Source organism: Cyprinodon variegatus, unplaced genomic scaffold, assembly GCF_000732505.1.
Source record: "Cyprinodon variegatus isolate N-32 unplaced genomic scaffold, C_variegatus-1.0 Scaffold197, whole genome shotgun sequence".
Lineage (NCBI taxonomy): Eukaryota > Metazoa > Chordata > Actinopteri > Cyprinodontiformes > Cyprinodontidae > Cyprinodon > Cyprinodon variegatus.
The window spans coordinates 330227-356314 of record NW_015150650.1 but is presented as its reverse complement, the minus strand read 5'-3'; the positions used below and the strand labels follow the sequence as shown (position 1 = coordinate 356314).

At 36.7% G+C, this 26088-nt stretch overlaps 1 protein-coding gene across 1 annotated transcript in view; it reads left to right on the top strand.

Annotated features, from left to right (window-relative positions):
• The window catches only part of galnt9 (polypeptide N-acetylgalactosaminyltransferase 9), a 167934-nt gene that overhangs the window by 136760 nt on the left and 5086 nt on the right, over window positions 1-26088 (top strand). The window contains exons 7-9 of the mRNA XM_015379653.1: window positions 4934-5119; window positions 7363-7500; window positions 14505-14600. Of these exons, the coding sequence (XP_015235139.1) occupies window positions 4934-5119; window positions 7363-7500; window positions 14505-14600 (420 nt within the window). The remainder of the gene's footprint in view (window positions 1-4933; window positions 5120-7362; window positions 7501-14504; window positions 14601-26088) is intronic.

Sequence of the window (26088 nt, the reverse complement as noted above, 5' to 3'; positions counted from 1 at the left end):
TATATATATATATATATATATATATATATATATAACACAAAGAACTCAATACCCACCCTATTAACACAAAGAACTCAAGCACAAACTCACTTTTCAAACAAGACATGAGGTAAACTTAAATAGTGGCTGATCGCACCACTGTTGACACACAAGGGGGATAACTGATTAACAAACAAATATACTTAAATAGTCAAATAATGGCCAGACACTAAGTACTTTTTAAAGAGAACGAATATTAACAAAACTGTTAAAAAAAGAAGATCTAAACAAATGATAAACAAATTTCCCTTCCCAATTCAACAAGTGGTGTGACCCGCTGATTGGGCTGCAACAACCAAATAAGAAGGAGCTGCAGCTCCGAAGTAAACTGGCAACTCAAAGAAAAAGGAATTAATCAATTGCATTTTAACCAAAATATAACAAACTGACAAATAAAGTTAACTCAATATGTGCATTGCAAATAGCTAACTAGAAGTCTGGCTAATGAAAATGAATTGTCACAAGATTTGTGCATTGAACAGTTCCCGAAACATCTTGCCAGAAGCCAACAGATGCATTAGCTTCGATACAGAAATGTTTCGGACCAATGAAATGCAGTGATGTGTATGACGTCAACGTGTCAACCAGAGGCGGGAAGCTGAAGTAAAACAAATATGGCTGCGCAGGTTTCAGCTGGAAAATTTCTTGTTAAAAATGAGCTAAAAGACGTGATTTTTGCCTTTGTTGATGGGTAAGATGTTTGTTGGTTTCTCCTGACCGGATTAATGTGAAAGTTTGATTTATCAGTTAACTCCGCTAGTTGTGAAAGGAATCAAAAAACGTGAGACGTCACAATTGTTACTACTGCTGCCACTGGCTCAAAGCTCGTCAGAGACATTTGCCGCTTGATTTATCCAGTCAGCTCCAAGAGTTGTGATTAAGGTCCCTCCATTTTGTGAAAACTTTCGAGATGGATACATGAATTTCAATTTAAAATCTACACAGTATCTTTCTGGCTTGGGCTTGGTTATCAATACAATGAAGTAAGAAAACTTCAAGTCAAAGATTTCTCAATTCATACTGATATAAGTGACATCATGTGGTTCATGTAAGAAGACAAGTTAAGAAGTTACAAGTATACCTTACAACGATACAACTTTGCAAAACTGCAAGTAAAGATCACACATTTACAACACAACTTCTACGAGTACAAATTTAAAACCCACGTTAAAGCTGTTCCACTCTTTGCCAGTTGATGTAATACACCTGAAGGCTGTTCTGCAACTGCCATTAAACAGGAAGTGGAAGCCAAAAACAAAACCATTGATTGAAATATTGTTTTCGTACATTCATAGTGTAATGTTTCTTCTTGTTTCTTGTTTCCTCATGAAAAGGCAATATAGAAACATCTTTCAGGTGCACCACCATCTAATAGGGAGTGCAACAGTTTCATCAGGGGTTGTGGATTTGTACCCATGAATTTGTAATTTGTACTTGTAAATTTGGGATTAATATTTGTTACACTGCCAAGATATAACTTCTATTCTCAGCTTCACGGCATGCATTCTTGCAAATTAAACATTTCATGTAACATGTATGAGCTGACAACAAGGAAATCTGAATCTTAAATTTTGGCATATGTTTTTTATTGATCTTATTTTTCTCTCACCTTATTGTAGAATATCTTATTTTGACAAACATGCAATCCATTTTAACAAAAAGATGGCAACAGATGGTTGACTAAAACCCCTAGTTGTAAGGGAGATTTTCCATTGCTATGTACATATTATGTGCTAATAAATCATACTGCTTCCAAAGTTACGTGTACAGCTTACAACAAGAAAATTGTCTCCCCGAAAACATACTTTTCATATACAAAGGTTAATATTTCTCATTCAGGTGTGTTATAAATGTCCATTCTTATAATTATTTGGACCACATTAGTGAGTCAGTGCATGGAAATTGGCACGGGTGATGAGTCAGGTCTCCATTTACATTATAGAATATAAAAATGTTATCCCATATTATGGAAAAGCACCAGTTTGTACTTTGATCTTTGATCCTGTATGATAGTTAGAATTTTTTGGCTTATCTAGTGTAGAAACTTTTTGATGAGAGACATGGGATGATGAGCAAAATTTAACCTTCAGTGTAAGCATTTTACAGCCAAGTAGAATTGTTGTTATCATGACCTAAACTAGAAGCTACATTTATCCTAGTGATCCTTAATTAAATCCTGAGAGTTCCACACCGGCTTCTCTCCCTTTTTTCAGGTAGCTGGATAAAGGGTTTTCCAGCACTATTCACATTAAACACTGTGCAGTAGGCTTCCTTTTGGGTTCACAGAGATGTTAATGAATGGCAGCATCTGTTACACATTGTGGTGATAATCATTAGGACGCAGTGGGTGATGGAGGCGACAGTAGTTTGCGTGGCTGTAAGAACATTACCATGCTTTCTGGCCTTATGGCGACACTGTGTCAGGATGTTGCTGCTGCCTCTATTTACCTCAGCATGACATAGATTCCCAGACAGGGATGCTTTATGTCAGAAAGATAGACCTTGTTACGGCAGTTTTTAGGCTTTGAAAAATAACTTTTCTGCTTCTCCACCTGAGCATGTAGTCAATGATCACAGCATCCCTTTGACTAGAATAAATGATTTCTCTCTGCACTGACGGATGCTTTCAAAAATTAGATTTATGCATTGTAGGGTTTCTCGTATAACTCTCTCTACCATAAACTTGTAGTATGAGGGATTTCTCGTTGTCAGTGGTAACTCTCTGGGGAGTCAGTTATTGAGCTGTTGGTGAGCTTTATAAAACATTTATCCTGATTATAATTCACAGTTCCCTCATTTTTCAGTCCTGGTTTCATCAGAAAAAAAAATATAAGCTCTGCCAAGTGTAAGAATTGTAAAGACATGCTGTGACAGCCCCAAAACATGGGACCAGCCGAAGGGAATTTTTCTCTAGCCTGATTATTCACTCACCTAATTTAATCCTAGAAAAATAATAGCAGTAATGATAAAACAATATAGACCCTGATAATGACAATAATTAAAAAAATAATAGTTTATTACAATGACAGCAATTATTATCAATTATTAGTAGTTATAATCAGCATGGGCTGTAACTCCAAATGCATATGCATCTTCATGTCACAGTGTTTGCTATAGTACTAAGATCTGACTTTTTTACCAAAGAAGCCCATGAGATTTTTAAATGGAAAAAAAGAGGGCTATACCTGAATATGATCAGTTCTCTGCTTGCATGTGTAAACATATTTTTATGCCCATCAATTCAGACCTTTTGAAGTGTTTTCTGGGTAAGAAAATAGACATGGCAGATGCCTAAATATTGATAGAGCTTTTAGACAAACAAAGCAAAGTTTTGTTCATTTTTTTTATGGGTAAAAAATTTAAAGTACTCTGGAATATCATGGAAACCTTATGGTTTGTTACCTATAGTCTTAATACATTCATCTGTATATTGATTTCATGCTACGAAATGCCATCTCAAAACTACGGGTGAAAAAGTTCTGGAAACATTTCTGAACGCCCTGTTAACTAGTATCTTTTGATGGTGTATTTCAAACATTTTGTTCCTGTGTATAAATATGTACATTAATAAAATGTTTTGTTTAGTTTATTTATATAGCGCCAATTCACAAATCATGTCATCTCAAGGCACTTAGCAGAGACAATTTAACCAGATCATACATTAGAAAATGAATCATTTTCTTAAACAAAAGTCAGATAATGATGAGACAAACATTTTACTTTTAAGAAATTATTTGTCCCCCTTTAAAACCATAACAGCCTTTTTGGCTATAAGAACGTTATACCTATTGTGCAATTAAGCATGATAGTGGTAGTTTCATACCCTCGGGGGGCTTTTGCTTTAGGATTTGTACATCATTGGTTATAATTTGGGTAAACAAGGTGTTTATGTAAAATTTTATAAATAGTAAGTTCCATCAATTTAGTTTTCTTTCTTTAGACATTATGAATAAACTTTGTTTAGTTTGAAGCCAAAATCTGTCATTTTTATATTTTGAATTATTTGGTGACTTTTAGACCCTCCCATTGGTTTAGGTGATAAATGTACTTGAGGTCATGTTGGAAATGGCATTTGCTTGTCCAATAGTCAGTGTGACGATAGGAGGTTTTGTAAAAAGCTTTTTTGAAGACTTTTTTACCAGGTTTGAACATGTAACATCAGCTTATGATAAAACCATGAATCCCACTCTCTACCAAACCATTTTGGTTTAGACAGAGCATAGTTCTTTGACCATAAGCTCAACTAAATGAGTTTATGGAGTAAAAAAATCGTCCAAAGCAAACTAACATCATCTCCGCTTCTCAATAATTAAAAATCATAAATTGCTAAATTCAATTCAGTTCAATTCAAAACAGGCCTTTCATGCATAGAAACCCCTCAGTCTATCAGATTGTTTCCGAAAATTCTGTAATAACGGGTTAGCCAAAGGTCCTCTTCAATAAATTTTAAAGTATTGGAGTTATTGTATTAAATTGGGTTATTTTGCATCTTTCTACATGGAGTTTGCATATTCTCCCTGAGCATGCGTGGGTTCTCTCCAGTTATTCCAGCTTCCTCCCACAGTCCAAAAACATGACTGTTAGGTTAATTGGCTTCTCTAAATTATTCTTAGGTGTGAGTGTGTGCATGAAGGGTTGTTTGTCCTGTTTGTCTCTGTGTTGCCCTGCAATTGACTGGTGATCTGTCCAGGATGTTCCCCGCCTCTCGCCCGTAGACAGCTGGAGATGACCCCAGCACCCCTCTTGGGACCAGCGTAACAGAAAATAGATGGATAACATTTAGTTTGATCTGGGAAAAAAAAAGCAAAGATAGGAGAAATGTGGGGGGTAAATAAAAATGTATTTCTTCATGACTCTTTACTTAATTCCAACCATTAATTTTTATGTTGTCTAGGTTTGGCAGTGTGGAGGGAGCATGGAGGTCCTGCCTTGTGCCAGAGTTGCCCATATTGAGCGCACCAAGAAACCCTACAACAACGATATAGACTACTACGCGAAACGCAATGCCCTGAGAGCGGCTGAAGTGTGGATGGATGAATACAAATCCCACGTCTACATGGCCTGGAACATTCCCATGAATGTAAGCCTTTTCTTTTTTGGATCACTCTGCACCTCAATCTCTGGGGTGCCCCTTTCCTTACATCTCAGTTCTTCATTCAAATCCACAGGTCAAGTTTGACACTAATCGGTAGACATTCAAAACTCAGATTAGACCCAGCCTGATCTTCACACAGGTAATAGACTGAGTATGAAGAAGGGATCAACAAGTTAAAGAAACAAACCTTGAATCAGTTTTAATTGCTAAAGTCTTTTGAGATGAGCTGCTAAATACTGAGCTCCTGCTTTTTTAATGGAGAGTTTAATATTAAAATCTAATTTTCCCCTCTGGTGCTAAGGAGGATATGATTACAAATGAAGCACATCTAAGACCTTAAAAATATTACAAAAAATAGCATGTTCCAGAGAATTACAATGAACAGCTTTTGTTAATAACTACTTTTAACAACATGGCCGCGAGAAGTGGGGGTGCTGCAGCACCTTCTAGTGGCAAGAGGGCGATTTAATGTATAATGTATAAAACATACTTTGCACAATTTATACATTTATTATGAAAATTTTGGGAAATGACATTGACTTTTTTTAATTTTACTCTTACTTGTATTTGGATTTTAATATAATTATTTTGATGCCTAATAAACACAAGTTCAAGGAAGTTACATTGTCATGGCAACGTTAGGCAAGCTAGTGCATGGTATGCCGCTATAGCTGGTAAATGTACATAGTCTAGTGACAGAAACGAGGAGGAAATATGGCACAGAAATGGATTTCAGATTCGTCCACTCATGAGCCAGCCCCCTGCCTGTAGCACAAAGTAAGAGCATGGTGCCACTGCAAACTTTTATATATATTAGTGCAGTTTAAGGCAACAATAGTATATTATAGTGTTGTTTTGATCTTGTGTTCTTTGTGTAATGGATGTGGAGAATAAGGTTCAATAAGGTTTTAATCATTTACTAATCTAACTACTTCCTTTTGGTTTGCGTAAAAGGATTTTGGAACTAATAGTCATGTGTGACATAAATAGAGTGACTGTTCATGCCAGCTGAACAAATCTATATTGTTATTGTGTTATTGTGAAATTTAATTAGTAGAGCATATATTCACCTGAAAACTGATGATCTCTGTCTTACAGACCCTGGTTGCGTGCCTTGAAGTCTATATGACAATACCGTAGTGAATCTCAATCTATTTTCTTATTTATTTTTATTGTACTTTAAATAGGCCAATAGGTTCATAGGTCTTTTGTCCAAAAGTAACAAAAAATGTGCACAGCACCCCCTGTTCAAAAGTACTTCCATCAGCCCTGATTAACACTCTGCTGAAAAGAAACTGTATAAAAGACAAACATAAATCAGCAGGAAGCATTGAGGTTCTGTGGGAAAAGAATGCAGCAGGTGACAAACTTGCACTCCCCATACACAGTGGCATGGCATGTTATTACCCCAGCTTTCCTGTGGTGTGGAGTTATTCTGTCTACAGTAAAGACCTAATGCTTCGATTATTTCATCAAACCCCTCCAAAGTTCCCCACACACTCACAGACTCTTGTTATTGTCTAAGATGCCTGCTGAGAGCACAATTACTTCGAAGGGAGAGGGCTTTATGATTCACCACAGTGAGCAGCCCTGAGTCCAAATACCAAACAGCAACTCACTGAAGCTGAATGTGAGTATTGGTGTTCTGGTAGCCAAGAAACAAGGAAATATTTCTAACTGGAATTCATTATTGACACATGTTGGCTTCATAGTTGGCAATAGAACAGGCATTGCTTGGAAACAGCATCTGGAAACAGCTTTGTGTGTTTCTGTAGAAGTCATCTCTATAGGATTGCTGCGATACATAATGTATTCATTTCTATATGAGTCCATATTAATGCAGGGCAGTGTGTGCATTTATTGATATGCACAGTGTGTGTGTGTGTGTGTGTGAGTGTCAGAATTAGGCTTGAGGCGTTTCAGCTATTAGGCCTTCACCCAATCAATCCAGACACCATCCTCCATAGTGCTATCTGGCCGTGAGCACTCATAATCAAGCAGTTGATTAGAGTTTGCTAAGTGCAGATCATGTCTAATGGAGGAACAATGAAGGTCTCAAATCACGAGCGCATCTATTCATCTCTTACCTAAATGCAAATTGTGTCTTCTTAGCACTCTATAACTATTACATCTTTCTTTTCTGGAGAAGAATTATCTATGCTGTGTGTTTGTTTGTCAGATTTTTATGTATTTTGTTTTCTCTGCTTTTCTTTTGAAAATTTCAACAGAACCCAGGAGTTGATTTTGGAGATGTCTCAGAGCGTGTGGCCTTGAGGAAAAGGATGCAATGTCGGAGCTTTCGCTGGTACCTAGAGCACGTCTACCCAGAGATGCGGATCTACAACAACACCATCACATACGGCGAGGTGAGACAAGGGCTTGCTAAAGGGATTGCTGGAAATAGACTGAATGTTAATTCAACCATAATATCAGCTTTGATCCAATTATAGAGAAGGCGCAGTTTTTAAAGAGGAAGCTAAAGCAAAGGTGGATAATTTGATTTAACAAATCTAATAAACTTATAAAGATTAACTCTTGAGAATCTTTTGATAAAAAGCCTTTTGTTATGATCTTTTTTAATTAAGATTTAATAGCAAAAAATAGATTTCCAAACTAAGTGAAGAACAAAATAAGACAGGGATGACTTCTAATACTGAAAAGAAGGAGAAGGGACATTCTGATATCACATTTATTTCTAAAAACAAACTATGGAACATTCTTTCTGAGGACTTTGGTTAAAATACAATTGCCACTGGAACTGCCTTACTTCTTTCTGGCATAGATTCATCAAGGTGTCAGGATCATTACTTCCAGATTTTGGCCCATATTGATATGATAGTTAACAGCTGATGAAGATTTCTTGACTGATGATTATGTATTTTCCTACTGGAAATAGGGCTGAACTATTGTTACTGGACCAAAACCTCAATCGGTCCTCTGGTGCTACAACCTACGGTATCTGAATCATGGTTCAACTCTGCTTCAAGGTGATATCCATGTAGTTTGGTGCTTTTACAGGGTTCCTGTGGATCCTTAAAAAGACTTTGAAAGGCATTGAATTCTTCAGTATAAAAGTAAGGCCTTAGTTGATATTAAAATTTCTTATATCAATTTTTCATAGGTCCTAAAATTGTTATCATGTAATAAATAGGATTCTAGTTTTGTAATCTATATTAAACATTAAAATAATTGGCGATTTTTTATTTTTCATTTTTACATTTACCAAATGGCTTGCTGTAACCATTATTGGTTCCATCCCTAGCGGAAACAATAAAAACGATGTTGCGGTCAGGCCTTTGGGTGATGCCCCCACTAATTTTTTATCTAAACAACTTGGGTAATGTTGATAAAAAGCCTTTTGTTATAATTTTTTTTTAATTAAGATTTAATAGCAAAAAAAAAGTGGTTTGATTATAGATTTCTAAACTCTAAGTGAAGGACAAAATAAGACTGGGATGCGTTTTTAGCTTTTTTCCTCTTTGGAAAGTTTTTCTTTTTCTTTTTTTTTTTTTACTGGGCCAAAAAAGTAATGGGTTATTTAAAAAAAAAAAAAAAACATTATGGTAAATTTGTCACAATTAGGCTTTTCTTGTGCTTATTTTGAAGTTGGTGTTAACCTTTTATTTCAAGTGGCATTCAAGAGTCTTAAAAAGTCTTGAATTTAACTTTCCTTATGCTGTAGGAACCCTGTAACAATAGGTCTTTAGAGCTATTTGTTCACACCTGCTTACATCCACCTAGTTGTTAATTCTTGCTGACTAAACTCAGAATACCTCACAACTCTTTGATACATTTTGGGTTGGGCAGGGGGCTAATGGTGAAAGCTGTACTGCAGATTAATGTATTTTTAGGCTAACAAGTCTGCTTTGCAAACATTATCCCATTAAAAAATCTCATTTAGACGTTGGTTTTTAGGCTAAATCTGGTCGGTCCATAGTAATCTTGATTTAGTCCAAAATCATTGTTGGAAATTGGCTAGTGTTTAGTCGGTCCGGTTTTTGTCCCACTTAAGTCCAATGATAGATATTGAAATTTTTCAGATTGTTGAAAAGAAGTTGCAAATCCAGTTTTCAACTTCTTTTCAACAATCTGAAAATTACTGCTTTGCACCTTACTCTTTTCAACCAAATATAGACGTTTGGACGTAAATCATGTCGTCTTTACAATGTCTTTTCAGCCAATTTTTGAACGGTGCGTATGAATTCATATACTTGTCTGACATAAAAATTTGAGAATCTAAAAAAAAGTTGAGTAAGTTGGTACACTGCAAAAAATAGAAATCGAAATAAGTGAATTTGTCTTAAAATAAGTATATTTTTTCTTGAATTGAACAGATAAGGTTGACACTTTGCCAATGGAATAAGACAATTTATATTTTAAATAAGAAAAAACAATGGCAGTCTCTTATTTAAAGTGCATAATATCCAATCATCTTATTTTAAGGCTAAAAATACTAATTCCTTTGGCAGATCATCTTATTTAACCACTAATATTAAGGTTAAATACACTTATTTTGAGAAATTATTGCTCATCTTTAGATAATTATTTGCAGTGTTAATGGGTTTTCTCAGCCCTATGTATCTGACCTAAGCTTAACTTTTTTTGCATAAAAGCCTTGGTAGTAGCTTTAACCAAGCATGTTAGCGTGTACAATCCCACTTTGCCATGATTGGGTTTGGACTGCAAGAAAATGTCTTTACTTGATGTATTCCTATGGGAAGGTTGCCAAATCAGGAAGTTTTATTTTTTCCCCCCTGCCATTAGTTATAGATAAAGAGCTGAAGCACCTTTGTGTGAAAGTAAATTAAATAAAACCTTTTTTTAGATGGCCATTAAATAGATTGTTACTAAAGAAGATGACTAGCCTGAGAATATGACACTGACAGGCCAAATGTCTTAACCTTCAAATCTCACAAGATAAACAGAGACCATGACTTGACTTTTCAAGGTCCAGGGTAAGTTTCTGTTGCAGCTTTTACAGACTAAAATCTCTTCACAAAATTAGATACAATTTCCCTATAATGAGTTTTAATTAAAAACTTATTAGTTTTCCATTCCGGCTTGATTGTCTTGTGTCTGCTTGAGCACTCAGCCCAGTAGGGGAAGAGAAGCTTTTTATGGGAGGTTGAATGATTGAGCACCCTCCTGAGCTAGTCATTGTTTTCAGGCTAACCGAAATGTGCCTTTTTTTTTTTTTTTTTAACTCATATCCATTTGGGATATGGGAAATTTTGAATATCAATAAGCCCCTGCATGTCTAGGAAATCAGAATTACCTTTTATATTCATCAATCGTTTGGGGATTCTTACACCTTCTTTGTTTCCTTCGATGCCTGTTTTTTGCTCCAGTATCCAGCTAATGGATTTCTCAGAGTGGCATCCACTCAAGTGGCACTATTTCAGATCTGTCGACAAGCTGGGAAGCCGTTACCTTGCACCGCCACACAGCAGCTGCAGCAGACGTGTGTCCCATCTGTCACTAAGCATCAGGACTGCATTGCACTCAGTCTCGCTGTTCAGAACAGCCGAGTGCAACCCTTCCCAACAACAGCACATGAGAGAAATGTCACAACCTGGAAATTAAGCCATACAAATTCAAATCACAGCTAAGGCCCCTACTAAATGCACGCCATCATTTAGCCTGGAGGAGACAAAGAGAGAGAAATTTGTGACTGGTCGCTGCATGACAACATCCTATCATGGACCGGCCTTCAGGATGACTTGAAGCTTCCTGACAGCTTTGTGAATAAGCCATTGTAGACCTACATGAGGCAGTGCAGTATGCACACTGGAAGAAATTATGATTATAGGTACAAGACAACAATAGCCTAAAGAATGACCCTCATTGGCATATTAATGTATGTGCTTGTATTTCTTTGCAAACTGAAGTATAGTGTGAATTGTTACCATAGTTGCGGAATAATTTCAATCTATAGGTACATTTATAGTCCCCATAGAGTGAACAAAATATTGTGTAAATGAATCAGGTCTTTTTATTTTCTTTTTTTTCTCTAAACAATAGTTAAATACCAGGGCTGCATAAAGATAACCATGGGAGCAGCAGCTGTTTCTGAAAAAGATTTTGGTAATGTTCTATTCGCCAAAACACGGTTTATTTTCTATAACTATCTGGAATATTTGTTATAACAAATTGGGAGGCAAAAAAGTCACTTTTTTGTCATTAGATCTTTGGGCCTGACACAAATCTCAAAAACCTCAAAAATGTGTTATTACAGATTAAAAGTAAACACTTTGAGACAGAATTCCTTTAATTATTTGCTGCTCTGATAAAAAGCATAAATCATTCTTAAAGGAATTGTGACAAGCTTTAAATACAACTAATTTTTGAGCAACAACACATTTTTGCCACATACGGCGAAAGAGAGCAAAAAGCATGCTGATAGACTCTTAAGGTTCACAAGATATATGATTTTAAATTGTTACTCAATACCTAAGAGACCCGACAAATAATGATAGGTTATAGTAGATAAAACAGGTTTGGTTCTACAGCATGTGGTGTTCAGACACACAGCAACCAGAACACATCACATATTAAGAGATTTAATTAAAAAAAATTTCAGATTTTAGATGGAAACCCATCAAACCCTTTTAAGATTGTATGTAACGCCGGAGTAAACAAACTCTGGATAAAAAGGAAGTATTTTTTTATTTTTAGTATTAATACTTCTTTGCTTTCTTAACTAATTCATTTTGGAATTATTTTAAAGGAGAAATTCATTAAAGTAAGAAAATGCATTAGTTAAATAACTGGAGACAGAGGGATCAGGGCTTCTACCTGCTAGACTGGTGAGTTGTTGTGTTTGTTCCTCAGCAAATACTGTAAATGTCAAATTCAAGAGCTTGTATCATTCAGTAGGATTTGAGCCCAAGACAATCTATAATTTAGAATCTCTCCGATTATTTAATTAGATTACAATAATTATGTTGGTGCCACCAAAGCACACCCAAACGAGACTTTATTGAGAAAGCTTAAACCTAAATTAAATCAAATGTGCGTTAACTACAGATTAGGGTAATTTTGTGCATACCTGCAGTATGCAAGTAGGTTATTGTGCTTTTTGGCTCACTCATAACAGGTAGGTTTTTCTGCAAGTAGTTAATTAGAAACCACATTTTTTAAATATATATGGTCTTTAATGGCTTTTTTTTTTACTATAAAAAGTCCTACCTGCTCATCAGGAATATGTACAGTTAAAAGCACCAAATCATATACATGAAATTATTACATTCTAATATTAGTTATCTATCAAAAGCCTGATTTGTTCTATGTATCCACTTATTTTCATTTTAAGGATCTGTAATTTGAAAAGAAGTAAACTGATGGGAATAGTTCGGGATTTGTACAGGGAGTTTCTAATAAAATGTGCCAGAGGATGGCCAAGTGTAAGTTCAAAACAAAAAGTGTAATGCAAAAACGAATCAGAGTGGTTTTACTCAGATGCTATGCTATACATCTTTATGCCAACAGTGTCAGACTTTAACTGTCCAAGGGGCAGGGTCTTTCAACCTTTGCATGTATCTCTCTCAACACACCTGGACCCAATAATAAGGTCATTAGCACACGGGTGCTTCAGGGGGGATTTTGGTTCTTTTGATTTAGCTGTGCTGGACATGATACAGATCAAAAAGCTCCTGGCCTTCTAAGATTGGAGTTGACAGTCCATGTTTAAAAATTCAAAAAATTAGCATTGGAATTTATATTCATAAACCAGTAACTATTTTCACTAACAGCCATTTGGTCTCAAACCTGCAATGAAGACAAAAAAGCACATGCCATCACATCAACCAAATAACAGAGAGATTAGGCAGAGTAAAAATCATTCAAATGGTTTTCTTGAAGCACCTTTGGATGTTTCTCTTGGGAAGATTATTGGTGGTGCACCGCTTCCTCTTTGCATTTGCAACGTAATTACATTTGCATCTCAATAAACACTGTACGAATTCCACATGTTTTATATAGCTTTCTCATTAACTGCTATGACTTTTTATTTATTGAAGTTAGTGTAAAATGGTTAAGTCCGCTTAAATATTTAAATAAGACATTATTTTCAGTCTTCTGGAACCAACTAATCTGGATTAATACTAAGAAATGCTATTGCATGTAGTGTAACTATCTTTAAACTTATAAGAGTTTAAACAATCGCTACCTTTACTCTAAAGAGTTTGATTCAGTTAATTTACTGCATAGCACCATTTGAAAACACCTGTTATCTCAAGGCACTTTACAGAGACAATTCAATCATAGGGTCAGGCTGGCTCTCTGCCCAGGGAAACCCAGCTAATTGTATTGAGTTATTGACTTTGCAGTACCGGTATTTGCTTCTTCTGCCAAAGCAAAGACTGTAAATATTTGCTTGCATTATGTCGTTGACACTACACCAGTCTCTCACACCAAGCATGCATGTGGCAACAGTAGAGAGGAAAAAAGGAAGAAACCTGCAGTAGATCCAAGCTCAGTGTGAGCAGCCTTCTGCTGAGGCCGACTGGGGTTCAAGGAGACACAAGCAGACTTACCAAGTAACATAAAAGCTCTGATCAATATGGCAAGGCATTTTTTTTTTATAGAAGAGAAACATTTTTTAAAAGAAAGCAAATGAAGCAACAAAAAAAAAAAAAAGTGGTGAAACAAATAAAACAATTGGAAAATCACCTTAAACTGATTATACATCAGTAAAGGCAGGTTTTAAAAAAATTGCTTTTAACTTTAAAAATTGCTTTTGACAAAAAAAAGAAAACTCCTGGAGTTTGTTCCAGACAAGTAGAGAATAGGAAATAAATGCTGCTTCTCCAGAGAACATAAAGTTAGAGGTTAAACTAACACTAAACAATGGGAGAACAGAGATAGGATGAAGCAGAATGATGAAAAGTGTTGTTTTGGCACCCTTAGCCTATAACATCACAGCTATAGAGACAGCTTAGGATAACCTGATGCACTCTAACTATAGGCTCCATCACAAAGCAATGTTTTAAGCCCAGTCTTGAAAGTAGACAATGAAAACTAACCTTCACTCAACCAAACTTATTTTCACAAAGAACTATTTTATTTTTAAACTATAATTTTTAGTAGTTCTACTTGTTTTCCATTTTAATTCCCTTTTAATTCCCATGAAGTGTATATCTAAAATCTACAGTAAATTTTTTCAAGTTAGTCAAACTGTTTTTGTAGTAAGGTTCGTTAAAACGTGTCTGTCAAAAAAGAGTTCAGCTGAAAGGTGCAAAATGAAAGTAATGAGGTCCTTCAATATTGCTTTATACATATATCATTTCGACAGAGTCTTTTGATTCTCTAGGTGCTTCAATTTCCTATTGATGGAAACAAATCTTAATTGTGAAACCGTGATTTCTTTCAGGTGAGAAACAGTAAAGCCAGTGGTTACTGCCTTGACCAAGGCTCAGAGGACGATGACAAAGCCATCCTCTACCCGTGCCATGGCATGTCCTCCCAGGTAAGGCCACATTTCTTGTATTCAAAGTTTGAGTTTCTAAGCTTCATTAATTTTTCTGTTATACTCTTATTTAAAAGCCTACAGCGCCAATAATTAACAGGTTTTTCTTTAGTGTTAGATTTAGAACTATCCCCCTTAACAATATTGTATGTAGTCATATTCTCTTTGTATTTTGTGGAGTAAAACAAATCAATGATTATTAGCAGCGGTAAGAAAAGATGTGCGTCTTAGTGATTCTCTTTTTACACAAGCCACGACTCCCACACATGTGTCTGTTGAAGCTTTTCAACCATAGATAGCAGGTTTTGTTCTTTAACAAGTAATCCAGTAGTTAAGCATTATGCACAACACGCATACAGTGTGCAGAATTAATTAGTTTTACATTTCTGCACATCTTTTCCTTTTCAGGCTTAACACTTTATAGACATGACCTTATTCTGTGTATCTAGGTTTGCCGTTTGGAAGAGAATAATGTGAAGTAAGAATATTGGTGCCAAGTCGTTTTTTCTTTTCCTTTTTTTTTTTTTTTTTATCCTGCAGAGGTTGTCAGCATACTTTTACCCCCACTGTGAGGTAAAAACCTCCCCCCCAGCTCTGATCTGACAAATGCTGAAGGTGTCTTTTAATCCCTCTCATGCATTACACCTTCGGATACTGCAAAACCTGAAAAAGCATTAGTGCTGTAGGAGTTTTATAAAGGCTAAAATATAATTGCTTTTTTGCTGTGAAACACTGAAATGGCAAAATATTCTTTGGTGTTTCATTAAAAGGTTCACTTTTACAGAAGTTCTGCCGGTTATAAACCTAGTTTTGGAAAACTGCTAATGAAAATTATGAGTCAGGGATTAATACAAATGCTGAATTAAATGTTCAGTTGTTTGATGTGTCATATGGTTTAAAAGAAATAGAACATGCACCACGGACCACCATTTTTGCTAAAACCTCTCATTCAGATGTTCCCTCCTCTGAGTCTTGTAGCTGATGTCCAATATCAAAAGACAAAAATACAGTAGGGTCAAGTAAACCTGTGTTTCAATTTTGCATTTATTTTTCAATTTAAAACCAACAATGAAAAAGCAAGAAACAATTACTTTTTTCAACTTTCAGTTTGTAAATATAGAAAATGGAGAGCAGTTTTTTATAGCCAGAAATTCAATATACTGAAAAATGAATGATTAAAGAATACATTCATTTTATTTTGTTTTGGGCTCTTACAGCCTCTCGTCTTGATAAGCATTTTCACCAAACCCCCCAGGCTGTACAGTAGGCTGCTGGATATGTGCAAACCGGCTGAATTTAATAAACAAAATCTGCTGTTCAGCTGCTCATGATAGACTCTTCAATCGGAAATCCTTCCAGTTTAAAAAAATCTATTTCAAGTCAGTAATAATGTCAATAATACATTTAAAAGTTGTATTTGAATATGTTAGAACAAACATCAGTGTCCTTTCATGCAAAATAAAATTTGCATGGCACTGACAGGAAAGAGTTTTCCTGACTCAGAGATGATAATCTTAATACTTGTTTTCTGTTTTTATTTGATTGTTGTTTTAAAATACAAAAAGTAAAAAAAAAAAAAATACAAAATGTTAAAAGAGAATTAAACATATTTTTTCTGTGTTCAAATGAGATGGGGAAAAAAAAAACCTGGCTGCTGTAATCTAAACATTTATTTGAGTTTCCTTAATATTTTGATTAGCAAAAAAAAAACAAAAAAAAACATTTCTTTCAAACAGAAAAAAAAAAGATTTCTGTCGGCATTTTCTGAGACCGGATATTGTCACTTTTTAGTGGAACTCAATGTGACAGGGTGCCATTGTTGCTGTAGACCAAAATAAAATGTATTTAGGTCTACAGCAATCACAGCATTTGGTCACAGAAATCTGTACTTTCGTGGGCAGTTTTAGGCAGGGGCCAGTGCCCTTTTATGGCCTCTGTACTAACTGAATAACACAAAATTATTTTCTTATGATAGTATACAGTAGTAGAATAAAAACACACAACTGACAAGTGTTTTCAGAAAGCTTTAAGAATTACAAAAAGAAAAGGAAGAAATATTAATCTGCAACCAGGAGCATCAGCGCTGCAACTGGCTCTGTGGCTAACTGGCTCACTTAATCAATGGTATACTATTGTCCTGTTGATTTTGCTGGTTCGTTTGGTTGGTTGTTTTTGTGGGGGGAGCGATTTCTCTGGCTCTTTACCACCATAAAACCACACGGGCCCCATTCTGGCCCTCCTGGGTAATGTAGTCTAGAACCACAATTATCATGGCTGAGTACTCCAAAGCATCTCACACAGCAGCCCTAGAGCAGACTAAGGCTGGGCATAAACTGTTCGAATGTTTGCCCATTTCGGGCCGATTCTCCGGTTGTGTGAGAATATTTTTGATCGTGCCGAGTTTCAGCCTCATCGTGCATCCTGCGTCGTGTAGTATACAGGGGGTATCGAGGGGTAGTCAGCCTCTCACGACCACCTCCTGATCAGGATTCGTTAGGTCAATAGAAAATCAAACGTGTTTGAAATCCAGACGGCCATCATAAGGTGTTCGTGAGGGAATCCTGCTGCTAAAGCAGTGTCGCTACCTGATATGTACTGGAAGCAAGATCCGTACTATTGGATCATTTGGCTGATTTCGCAAGCAGATATTCATCAGGGGTGCCAAAAATATTGTTATTTTGGTACTAAAAGTACTTATTTTAATCCTGAAATAACTTAAGAATGTTAATACAAAACTTCAAAACATTTTTTATTACCTTTTCTGAGACAATTTGATGTTTTTTACATTTTATCCGTTACACTGCTTGTCTGACGTCATCATTGGACATGCTCAGAGCAGTCTGGCAAAATATGATTAAACCATATTTATCTTTTTTTTTTGTTACTTCTTTCTTTAGATCACGCACTATATACCATAATGTTAACACAAAAGGAAGAAATAAAACTCAAAAAGACTAGCTTTATCTTCTAAAGCTGAAAAAGTTAGCTCTCGGAGGAAAGCATAAGATCCCATTTCCGGCACAGACGAGTGATAAAACAGGTAGGATTTTAAGGCATTTATTTTCTCAGGAAACACATTATTAACCTTAAACATATTATAGTTTAGTACACTTACTACTTTGGGGGAGGGAAAAACATAATTTAGGTACGGTATTTTTTACCAAATAGAATAGAGGACGACCCGGATGTATATCATGTTGCACGTGCGCAAATGAGTTGATGATACGGATTGTGCTTCTGGGAACGATCGGGTTATGACGAGTTATGAGCGTTTACAAGCTGATTTACCAGAACCTCACGCAGTGCGCATGTGCAAACAAGGGAGTTCTTCTTATTCTTTATTCCAGATCGGCGGGTCCAACTAGCGCCATCTCTCGGCGCTAAGTCCGATGTGTGATTTCTGGACCTATAGTGTGAGTAGGTCGATCGCATCAGAGCGTCAGGCTGTACAGTGTAAGAACATACACCATCAGCTGAGAACGTTTAAACTCTAGGATCCCTTTATGACATAGAAAAATGCTTCATATTTAAATGTAAAATTGTTGTATTTTAAAGCAAAAATTAAATAGCCACTTGTTTCTTGGTTTTCTACAGCAATACCCTTTCTAGAAGGTAAATCAAATGTCCCAAAGATGCACCGACCGTTTAAATTGACTTGTATGAGTCCCTATAAAAGAGTGTGTTTCCAATACCTCAAAGAAATGATTACATAATTATAAGCTATCTGTCAACATTTACAGATCCATTATGGTCAAATCCATGACAGGAAAATGGTAAAAATCTAAAATTAGTAGCTTTGCAAAGTCTTTCTTGGAGCCTGAGCATTCCCTAGAGATTTAGAGGCTTTCACTTGAGTCAGTGTTGTTCCTAAACATATAAATGAGTCGCTGTAGTTTGATGTTTCTTCTATTTCTATGAGCCATTTACCTTTTATTGGTTGATTTCTGACTCATTATTCCTCATTATTTAAAGCTTCAAATCAATAAACTGAGTAGCTCAGGATCTTTTACTTAAAGGCTTCCTTTGAATTTATTTTAAAACATCTCACCGATAGTAAAAATTGGTACCTTTGAGTTTGTTTGTTTTTTATTGAATGAATGACGTTTTAAATGGAAATTGTAACAATCCAATCACCAGATGATTTCTCTGTATATCTCTTTGTTTGTCTCTTCTTTTTTAGAGGCTATGCTTTTCTGTAAGTAGTCAAACATTTTTGCAGAGGAAGACCAATAAAAATGCAATTCTAAAGTTATCAAAAAAAGGACAACAGCTTTAAACTGTGAAGCTATCCTATCATCTGTGCTGTTCTTTATTTACTTTTGCTGCCCTACCCAAAAAAAAAACAATCAAGATATTTCTTCCGCCCATTTCATGCGTTGACAGCACAGCGTGGACTCTGCAGAAAGCTCAGGATACAGCTAACAGATCAGGACATGCAGCAGGGCTTGGAGCAAACTGAAAAAGGGAATCCAGCAGGCAAAGTATAGATAGAAGCAGTGCATCGATGGGGCACTTGAACAATAACAACAACCCATGCAGTATGAGGCATCTTGTTCATCCAATGTAAATACAGTGACCAGCAGCTTTGCCATGACCTGGCCCTCCCTGACACCTTAAACAGCTTCTTTGTACATGTACACTTTGACTGTCCAAGCAGCAGCATAACAGAATATCCACCTCCATCATGAGAAAGATCAACACCTACAAGGCTGCAAGACACGGTTTCAGGTCAGATGCTAAAATCACATGCTCACCAACTTAGAAAGCTCTGTCTGGACATCTTTAAATTCTCCCTTCAGCTTTTGATTCCCCTTAGACTTGAAGTCCCTCTTAATTGTGCCTTTTCCAAAAAAAAATTAAGCATCACCTGCCTCAGTAATTACCGTGCAGTTTTCCCGACACCTACCATCATGGAGTTTTTTTAGAGTATCCTCTGCAAGTACATCAAGCAAGCCCCCTGTGTAGTTTCCTTACAGGGAGAATCACATCGCTTCACATCCCCCCTGACTCATCTGCAGCATCCTAACTCCTGTGTTAGGAGTTTTTTGTGGTTTTCAGCTCAGCCTTCAATACCGTCCTTCCTGACCTTCCTTCACCTCAACTGACACATAAAAGTATTGACAGCTCTATATCTGAACTAAAATTTCCAACCAACAGTACCTCACTGTTTCTGAAATCCTGAAACGTCTTTTTGGTTTCTTCAAGTCCTCCCACACATACAGCACCTGTGAGATTCAGGCTCCTTTGGGGCCATCCTATTTGTTTTAGGACTCTTTGTTGTTTTTGTCACTGAGAAAATGTATTTTTTTACTCTGCTCTTTGTTTACAGACATTTCCACACTGATTCAATGACTTTGAGATACGCATGAAATCTCCCAAATTGGACTTTATCATAATAAACATTTCACATTTTAATGCCTAAACTTTTCATAAGTTAAGGATGACGATTGGATATTCCTCATATTATACTTAATTCTGTTTTATGTAGATGTAGTGCTCTGCAAGGGGCAAGCAGGGGTTTGGCATCCCGGTAGATTGTCTTTTAGTAAGTGATGGCGAAACTGCCTTTCATTGTTTTACGTACATCACATATTTTTGGGCTGGAAAAAAAAAACAGAAGGTAATGTGTTATTTTACAACTGGAAAGAATTAAAGTAATTGGACCATTTTTCAATATAGTCCTAGAAAAAAAAATTGTAAGCATCAGTAATTTTTGCTCTTTGATTTGTACAGAGAAACTTTGGAAGTATGTTTAGGAGGCAAAAGAAACAGGAAAAACTAGGGCACTTCTGGGTAAGCAAGTGTGCAAGTATAGCAAAACACTGAGCTGAGAAATGGATACGCTCAGCACAAACTTTGCTTAGACACCAAATTGGAGGGTGTTTTTTTTTTCAGGTTTTCTTTTTATTAAAACAGAATCCTGCTCTAGCTTGTAATGCAAATGTGCTTTATGCATGCTTTTTTTCTTATATTCCCAAATTACCTTAACACAAACCACTATAGATAAACGTGTTATTTAATACAAGAGAATCTGCAGCTTTGTAGGTGCTCACCTAAATAGAGACTAACTATGTTGATATTAACTATAACAATCCTTTAAGGGAGACTTTAGATGACTGAAAAAACATTTTACCAAACCTCTGTATTATTTTTTTTAATCTGAGTGCCTTAAATGAATTTTCAGTGAACTAAATTGGATATATAATGAAGTTAATAATTATAATAATATATGTAAGTCTTCACAGCCATGTTTGTTTTATAGCATGTCAGATTATAGGTAAAGAAAGAAAGAAATTCTCTCCAAATTAACAAAGACATACAATAAACCTCCTTATTCTGTAGTTAGTTATCTGAAAACGATCTGGGTTGATCATGACAGTAGTGTAAGTTTCCAGCATACATCACTCTTAACGGCCTTGATAGAGGAAGTTAAAAAGCTGACATGCAGATACACAGAAAGGGATCTTTAATGTAACTCAGAAACTATAAAGATTTCCAATATCTGGCTCAGACATCGGCTGAATTATGTCTGTATCACATCTTTGAATAGCTTATGGCTACTCCCACTTCTCTCTATTCCTGCCTTGGCTGCTGTAATTAACTGGATTGAGGTGTGAGAACTCCTTTCATGAGTCAGATTAGTTTATAATAAAACTCAAAGAGGCGCAAGCTCATCACCCCTTTCTTCAGGTTTTAAAACAGTGCTCTCAAACTAAAATCCTTAACATCAGGTCGCCTTTAACTTTTAGATGTTCCCTTTGGCCTACAAACCAAACCTAAAGGCTCACTAGCATGCATTTAATGTGTGCAGAGCACTGCTAATGAGCTCATATTGGTGTCAGGTGTGTTTAAGCAGAGAAACATTTAAATGGTTCAGAACACCAATCCCTCGAGGTTTGGGATCAGTCTCAAAATCTAATTGGTCTGCCTTTAGGCCTTGGGAGGGACCTCACTAAAGGCTAATTTATCTTTTTTTTATACTTATGTGTTTAAATGACAAACTTCCAACCAGATTCCTGTCATACTAAGCTCTTTTTTGACTTCCGGGTCATGTCCTTGTCCTGACCAGTGTAAAACATAAATCATATTTCAGGCTAAATTTTGAAGTTTTCGTGCTTACTAATAGCAATGAAACAAGTTGTTTTTAGCCTGACCTTTACGAAGTTTCAACAAATCCTTGCCAAGATATTAAAGCTAATGAAGTGATGAATCTTAATTGCCTCTGAAACTGTATTTTTATTTTTATTTTTTTTTTGCCCTTAAAGGTATAGAGGACAATCTTTTATTTCTGGGTGGATCATCTGAATCAGTGCTCCTCCTTACCGTCAATCATTCTGGTGATATGTTTACGTAAGGCCGTCCTACGAGCCCGTCCCATTAGCTATCTATTTCTGTGCATGCGCAACTTTCAGGCGTATATGTGTGGTGAGCTACGCTTTCAGACAGTCATTGAAGCTCACCTTTCTCAGGGTGGTCCTTTGAAAATGCCCGAGGGTCATAAGAGAAAAAATGTCTTCGAAGTGAATGAGAAGAAAAGAAAGGCCTTAGAAGAGGCAGATATATCCCAGAATGCTTTGAATAGAGAGCTCTCCTTGCAAAAAACACATTTTTTTGCCCCGAGTTGTGAGCCAGTGTTATGGAAGGGTAAGACAATACTGTGTGCTTTGAAAGATTAAAGTAGCTTTTAACTCACTTAAATCTATATGATATCAACTTGCCTTTTTACATGGTAAGTAATGTGTCCGCATTGCAGAAAAGGGGAAAATAATTACTTACATCAACTTGTAACTGCAATAAATAAAACTATTACAAACTATTTTGTTTTCTTACGCAGTTAATGCTAACATCGCTAATCGCAACTTATCTTTAGGAAGATAATTTCACACAAAATGTGTGGTACTGTATTCTACTATGAATAATGGTTTGCCATAGAACATCCACCTGCAGGAAGACATTGGAACGATTGTCATGGATAAAGTCAAAGGAATTAAGATGGAAGTACAGGCCCACTCAGTGGCTCAGGGCTGGAGACATTTTACTCTACTAAAATCATTGTGAAATATGTGGATGGTGCTCGATCAATGTGTTCATTAAAGGAGCTAATTAACACCGTATTAAAGTCAAATATTAGAAATTACTATTAGCAGGTCCATCACCAAAGCCTCTTTGCAACCTGGAAGCACTGACACTCAACCATCTGTTAGCGCTTTAAAAAGTCAGTGCATCTCGTTTCATTTTGTTTTTTAGTATTCATTTGTTTTTCATATATTAATCAACTGATCTCACATCTTTTGCTATATTAATCCCTACTGCGCTGTCATAGCTTGTGCTGGTGCTAAGAAACCAAGCAAAATTAAGGCAGCCCCCACCCTGATTCTCTCCACGGTGAGACATGTGAGTGTGCACCTGTACACTTAACCTCTGTGATGCGCACACCCTCCTCCATTTGAGGTTCCACCTCTACAAGTGAGGTTCATAACCAGGCACACCATGCACCACATTTCCATTTATGTCCCCTACAAGGTCGTTCATTTTAATATGATACATCATTCTTTAAAATATTGTTTTGTTTCAACTACATACATTGTAGTCTTGTAGTCTTTTGAATTAGTTTTAGCACATAATAATTGTTCTATAATAGTTTAAAAGATAATTGGAATTCCTGAAGATTAATTTGATCATCAGAGATAAAAAATCCAAATTCTACTGTGATTTATATGTTGTTAATTATAAGAGTTTTAACCAATTTTTGTTTTTATTTATTTGTACATAGTTCATTAATCTTCTTTAATCATATGAATTGTCCTTAGTGGTGCTAGTTAATGGAGTTAGTCCAGGGATGGACAATAATCCCTGGAATATAATTTTTTTCAATAATGGGGATATATTTCTGATATTTAAATATATATTACACATTTATCACTGACAGATTTTAAGTAGTTTAATGTATTGTTTTTATTTATGTATATATATTTTAAATTTTATATTGGAGGTGTTTTACATACAATAATAATTGTCAAAGGTTTGTTCTGGATTATGTTGTGGTCATTATTGGCAGTCTCTCTTAGGCTTTTATCTTGTCTATATCAATTGGGAAATTATATTGTATTGACTGAAATTAAGTAATATATCGTAATGTTATCTGCGGCTCTAAGATTGCCACAAATTTAACTTCTCCTGGCCAATAAATGGTGCCTCATCCTAGCCCACTCTCATTTCAACCTTTAACTGTACTGTTTGCCAGCTGGTTGCCAGGTGCATCAATGCAAATGTTTAACTTACTGGCACAGTAGGAAAGCAGCAACCTCTGTTTGACTTCTGGCCCCCTTTGCTTCCATAAGTCGGCATCAATGCTCCAAAATTTTACTGATATTCACCCTTGTTCTGCTTCTTTTTTTGGCCCAGAAAGTTCATAAAATAGAAAAAAAGCTATTTTTTTTAACAATTACAGAGATATTGCAATCTTTCATTGAATTTCTGACCTGAACTTCTTATTTTGAATAGTGCTGAATCACTCCATGACAACATGGACCTCGTAACAACAAGTAAATATTTATATATTCTGGACAGTTAGAATTTATAAAACAATTATTCATAACTATTCTGTCATGATTTTACAAAGTTCAGACCCAAATGCAGAAAACCAAAACAGAGAGACCAGGGAAAAGGTTTAACGGGTTTAATTGAAGAGGTTAAACAGAGGGAGAAGTGTTGCTCTTAACACTGCTCAACCCGAACTGAAAAGTGAGGGGAAGACACAGTGGTTTGTTCAGGGTCAGTGGGGAATTTGACTCGTGAACTTGGAGAAGAGGATTTGGTTGCCAACTCACGTTTCCAGAGAAGTTGTTGAATCCTTGACTCCTGTGTATGTGCTGTAGTTCCAATGTTTGTCTGATTCGGTGGAGGGCGGAACAGGGTTTACCCAGAATGTGGTTGTTAGTTGGGGAACGGAGAAACTGACTGCCACTTAGATATTTTGCAGTACTTGAACAGGTCCTAGTGGAGAATAATCCCATTCTCAGTGCAAAACTCAAACGATCTTTTGGGGAAAGTGGATCCAAACCTCCTGTTTGAACCCCAGCTCAGTTTGAAGCTCAGTTGATCCTTCCAGGGAGAGAAGGTCCGAGAAAACCAGTTTGCAGGAGGACTTCCTGCCGAGAGGCAAAGACAAAAACAAAGTTAAACTCAGTTTGACAAAAACTCAGTTTGACTCAGCAAAACTCAGCTTGGCTAGAGTACCCTAAACTGGCAATCACTCTTGCGTCGAGGTAGTGGCAGTCAGCAGCTTAAGACAACTCCGTTTAACGAGGAAACCATCGGCAGGTGTGTGAGGAGGCGGACCAGAACCAGGCGCCTCCTGGTGGGTGAAGAGGGACAAACACAGAAACACAAACACAAAGACATTTTTCTGATCCCTGGATGGGCAGAAAACTTAGAAGAGTGAATCCAACTTATTACACGAGCTTGAATGGAGGAAGGTACAAAGATTCTGTTAGGTGGCCGGTTCCAGGATCAGGTTCAGTCTGTTGGGCCTGTTTGACGAGATCCTTAATCTCCCAGGTTACTGCAGCAACCGAGCAGCTGGGAGGCAGGATAGGAGCAGCCGACTCCTCAGATTCATCCAGGGAAAACTGCCTAGAAAGGGCATCCGGTTTGATGTTCCGAGAGCCAGGGCGAAAAGAGATTGAAAGGTTGAAACGAGAGAAAAACAATGACCATCGGGATTGGCGGGGTTTGAGTCTCTTGGCGGATTGGATATAGGAGAGATTTTTGTGATCTGTCCAAACCTGAACCAGATGTGCAGCTCACTCTAGCATGTGTCTCCATTCCTCCAGAGCCAACTTTATGGCTAAAAGTTCACGAGCTCCAACGTCGTAATTTCTGTCAGTTGGAGTGAGTCTGTGAGAGAAAAAGGCACAGGGATGCAATTTGTTGTCGGCACCGGAAACTTGGGAGAGAACAGCTCCAACTCCAGAATCTGAGGTGTCTACCTCCACCACAAACTGTCTGGAGAGGTCAGGCTGAGTGAGAACAGGACCATTGGCGAAAAGTCTTTTGAGGTGAGAAAAGGCTGCTTCTGCCTTAGAGAACCAAACAAAGGGTACCTTGGAAGAGGTCAGGGATGTAAGAGGAAGAGCAGTTTGGCTGTAATTGTGGATAAACCTGCGGTAGAAATTGGCAAAACCTAGGAAACGTTGGAGCTGTTTGCGAGTCTCAGGAGTAGGCCAGTCCAAAGCAGCCTTATTTTTTTCCTCAGTGGGTCTTACCTGTCCGCCCTCAAGGATAAATCCAAGGAAGGAAACAGATGGTCTGTGGAATTCACATTTCTCAGCTTTAACGAATAGTTTGTTCTTGAGTAGACGTTGAAGGACCTGGTGGACATGGATCTTGTGCTCAGATAGGTTCTTGGAAAAAATAAGGCTGTCAAAACCAGTTTGCAGGATGACTTCCTGCCGAGAGGCAAAGACAAAAACAAAGTTAAACTCAG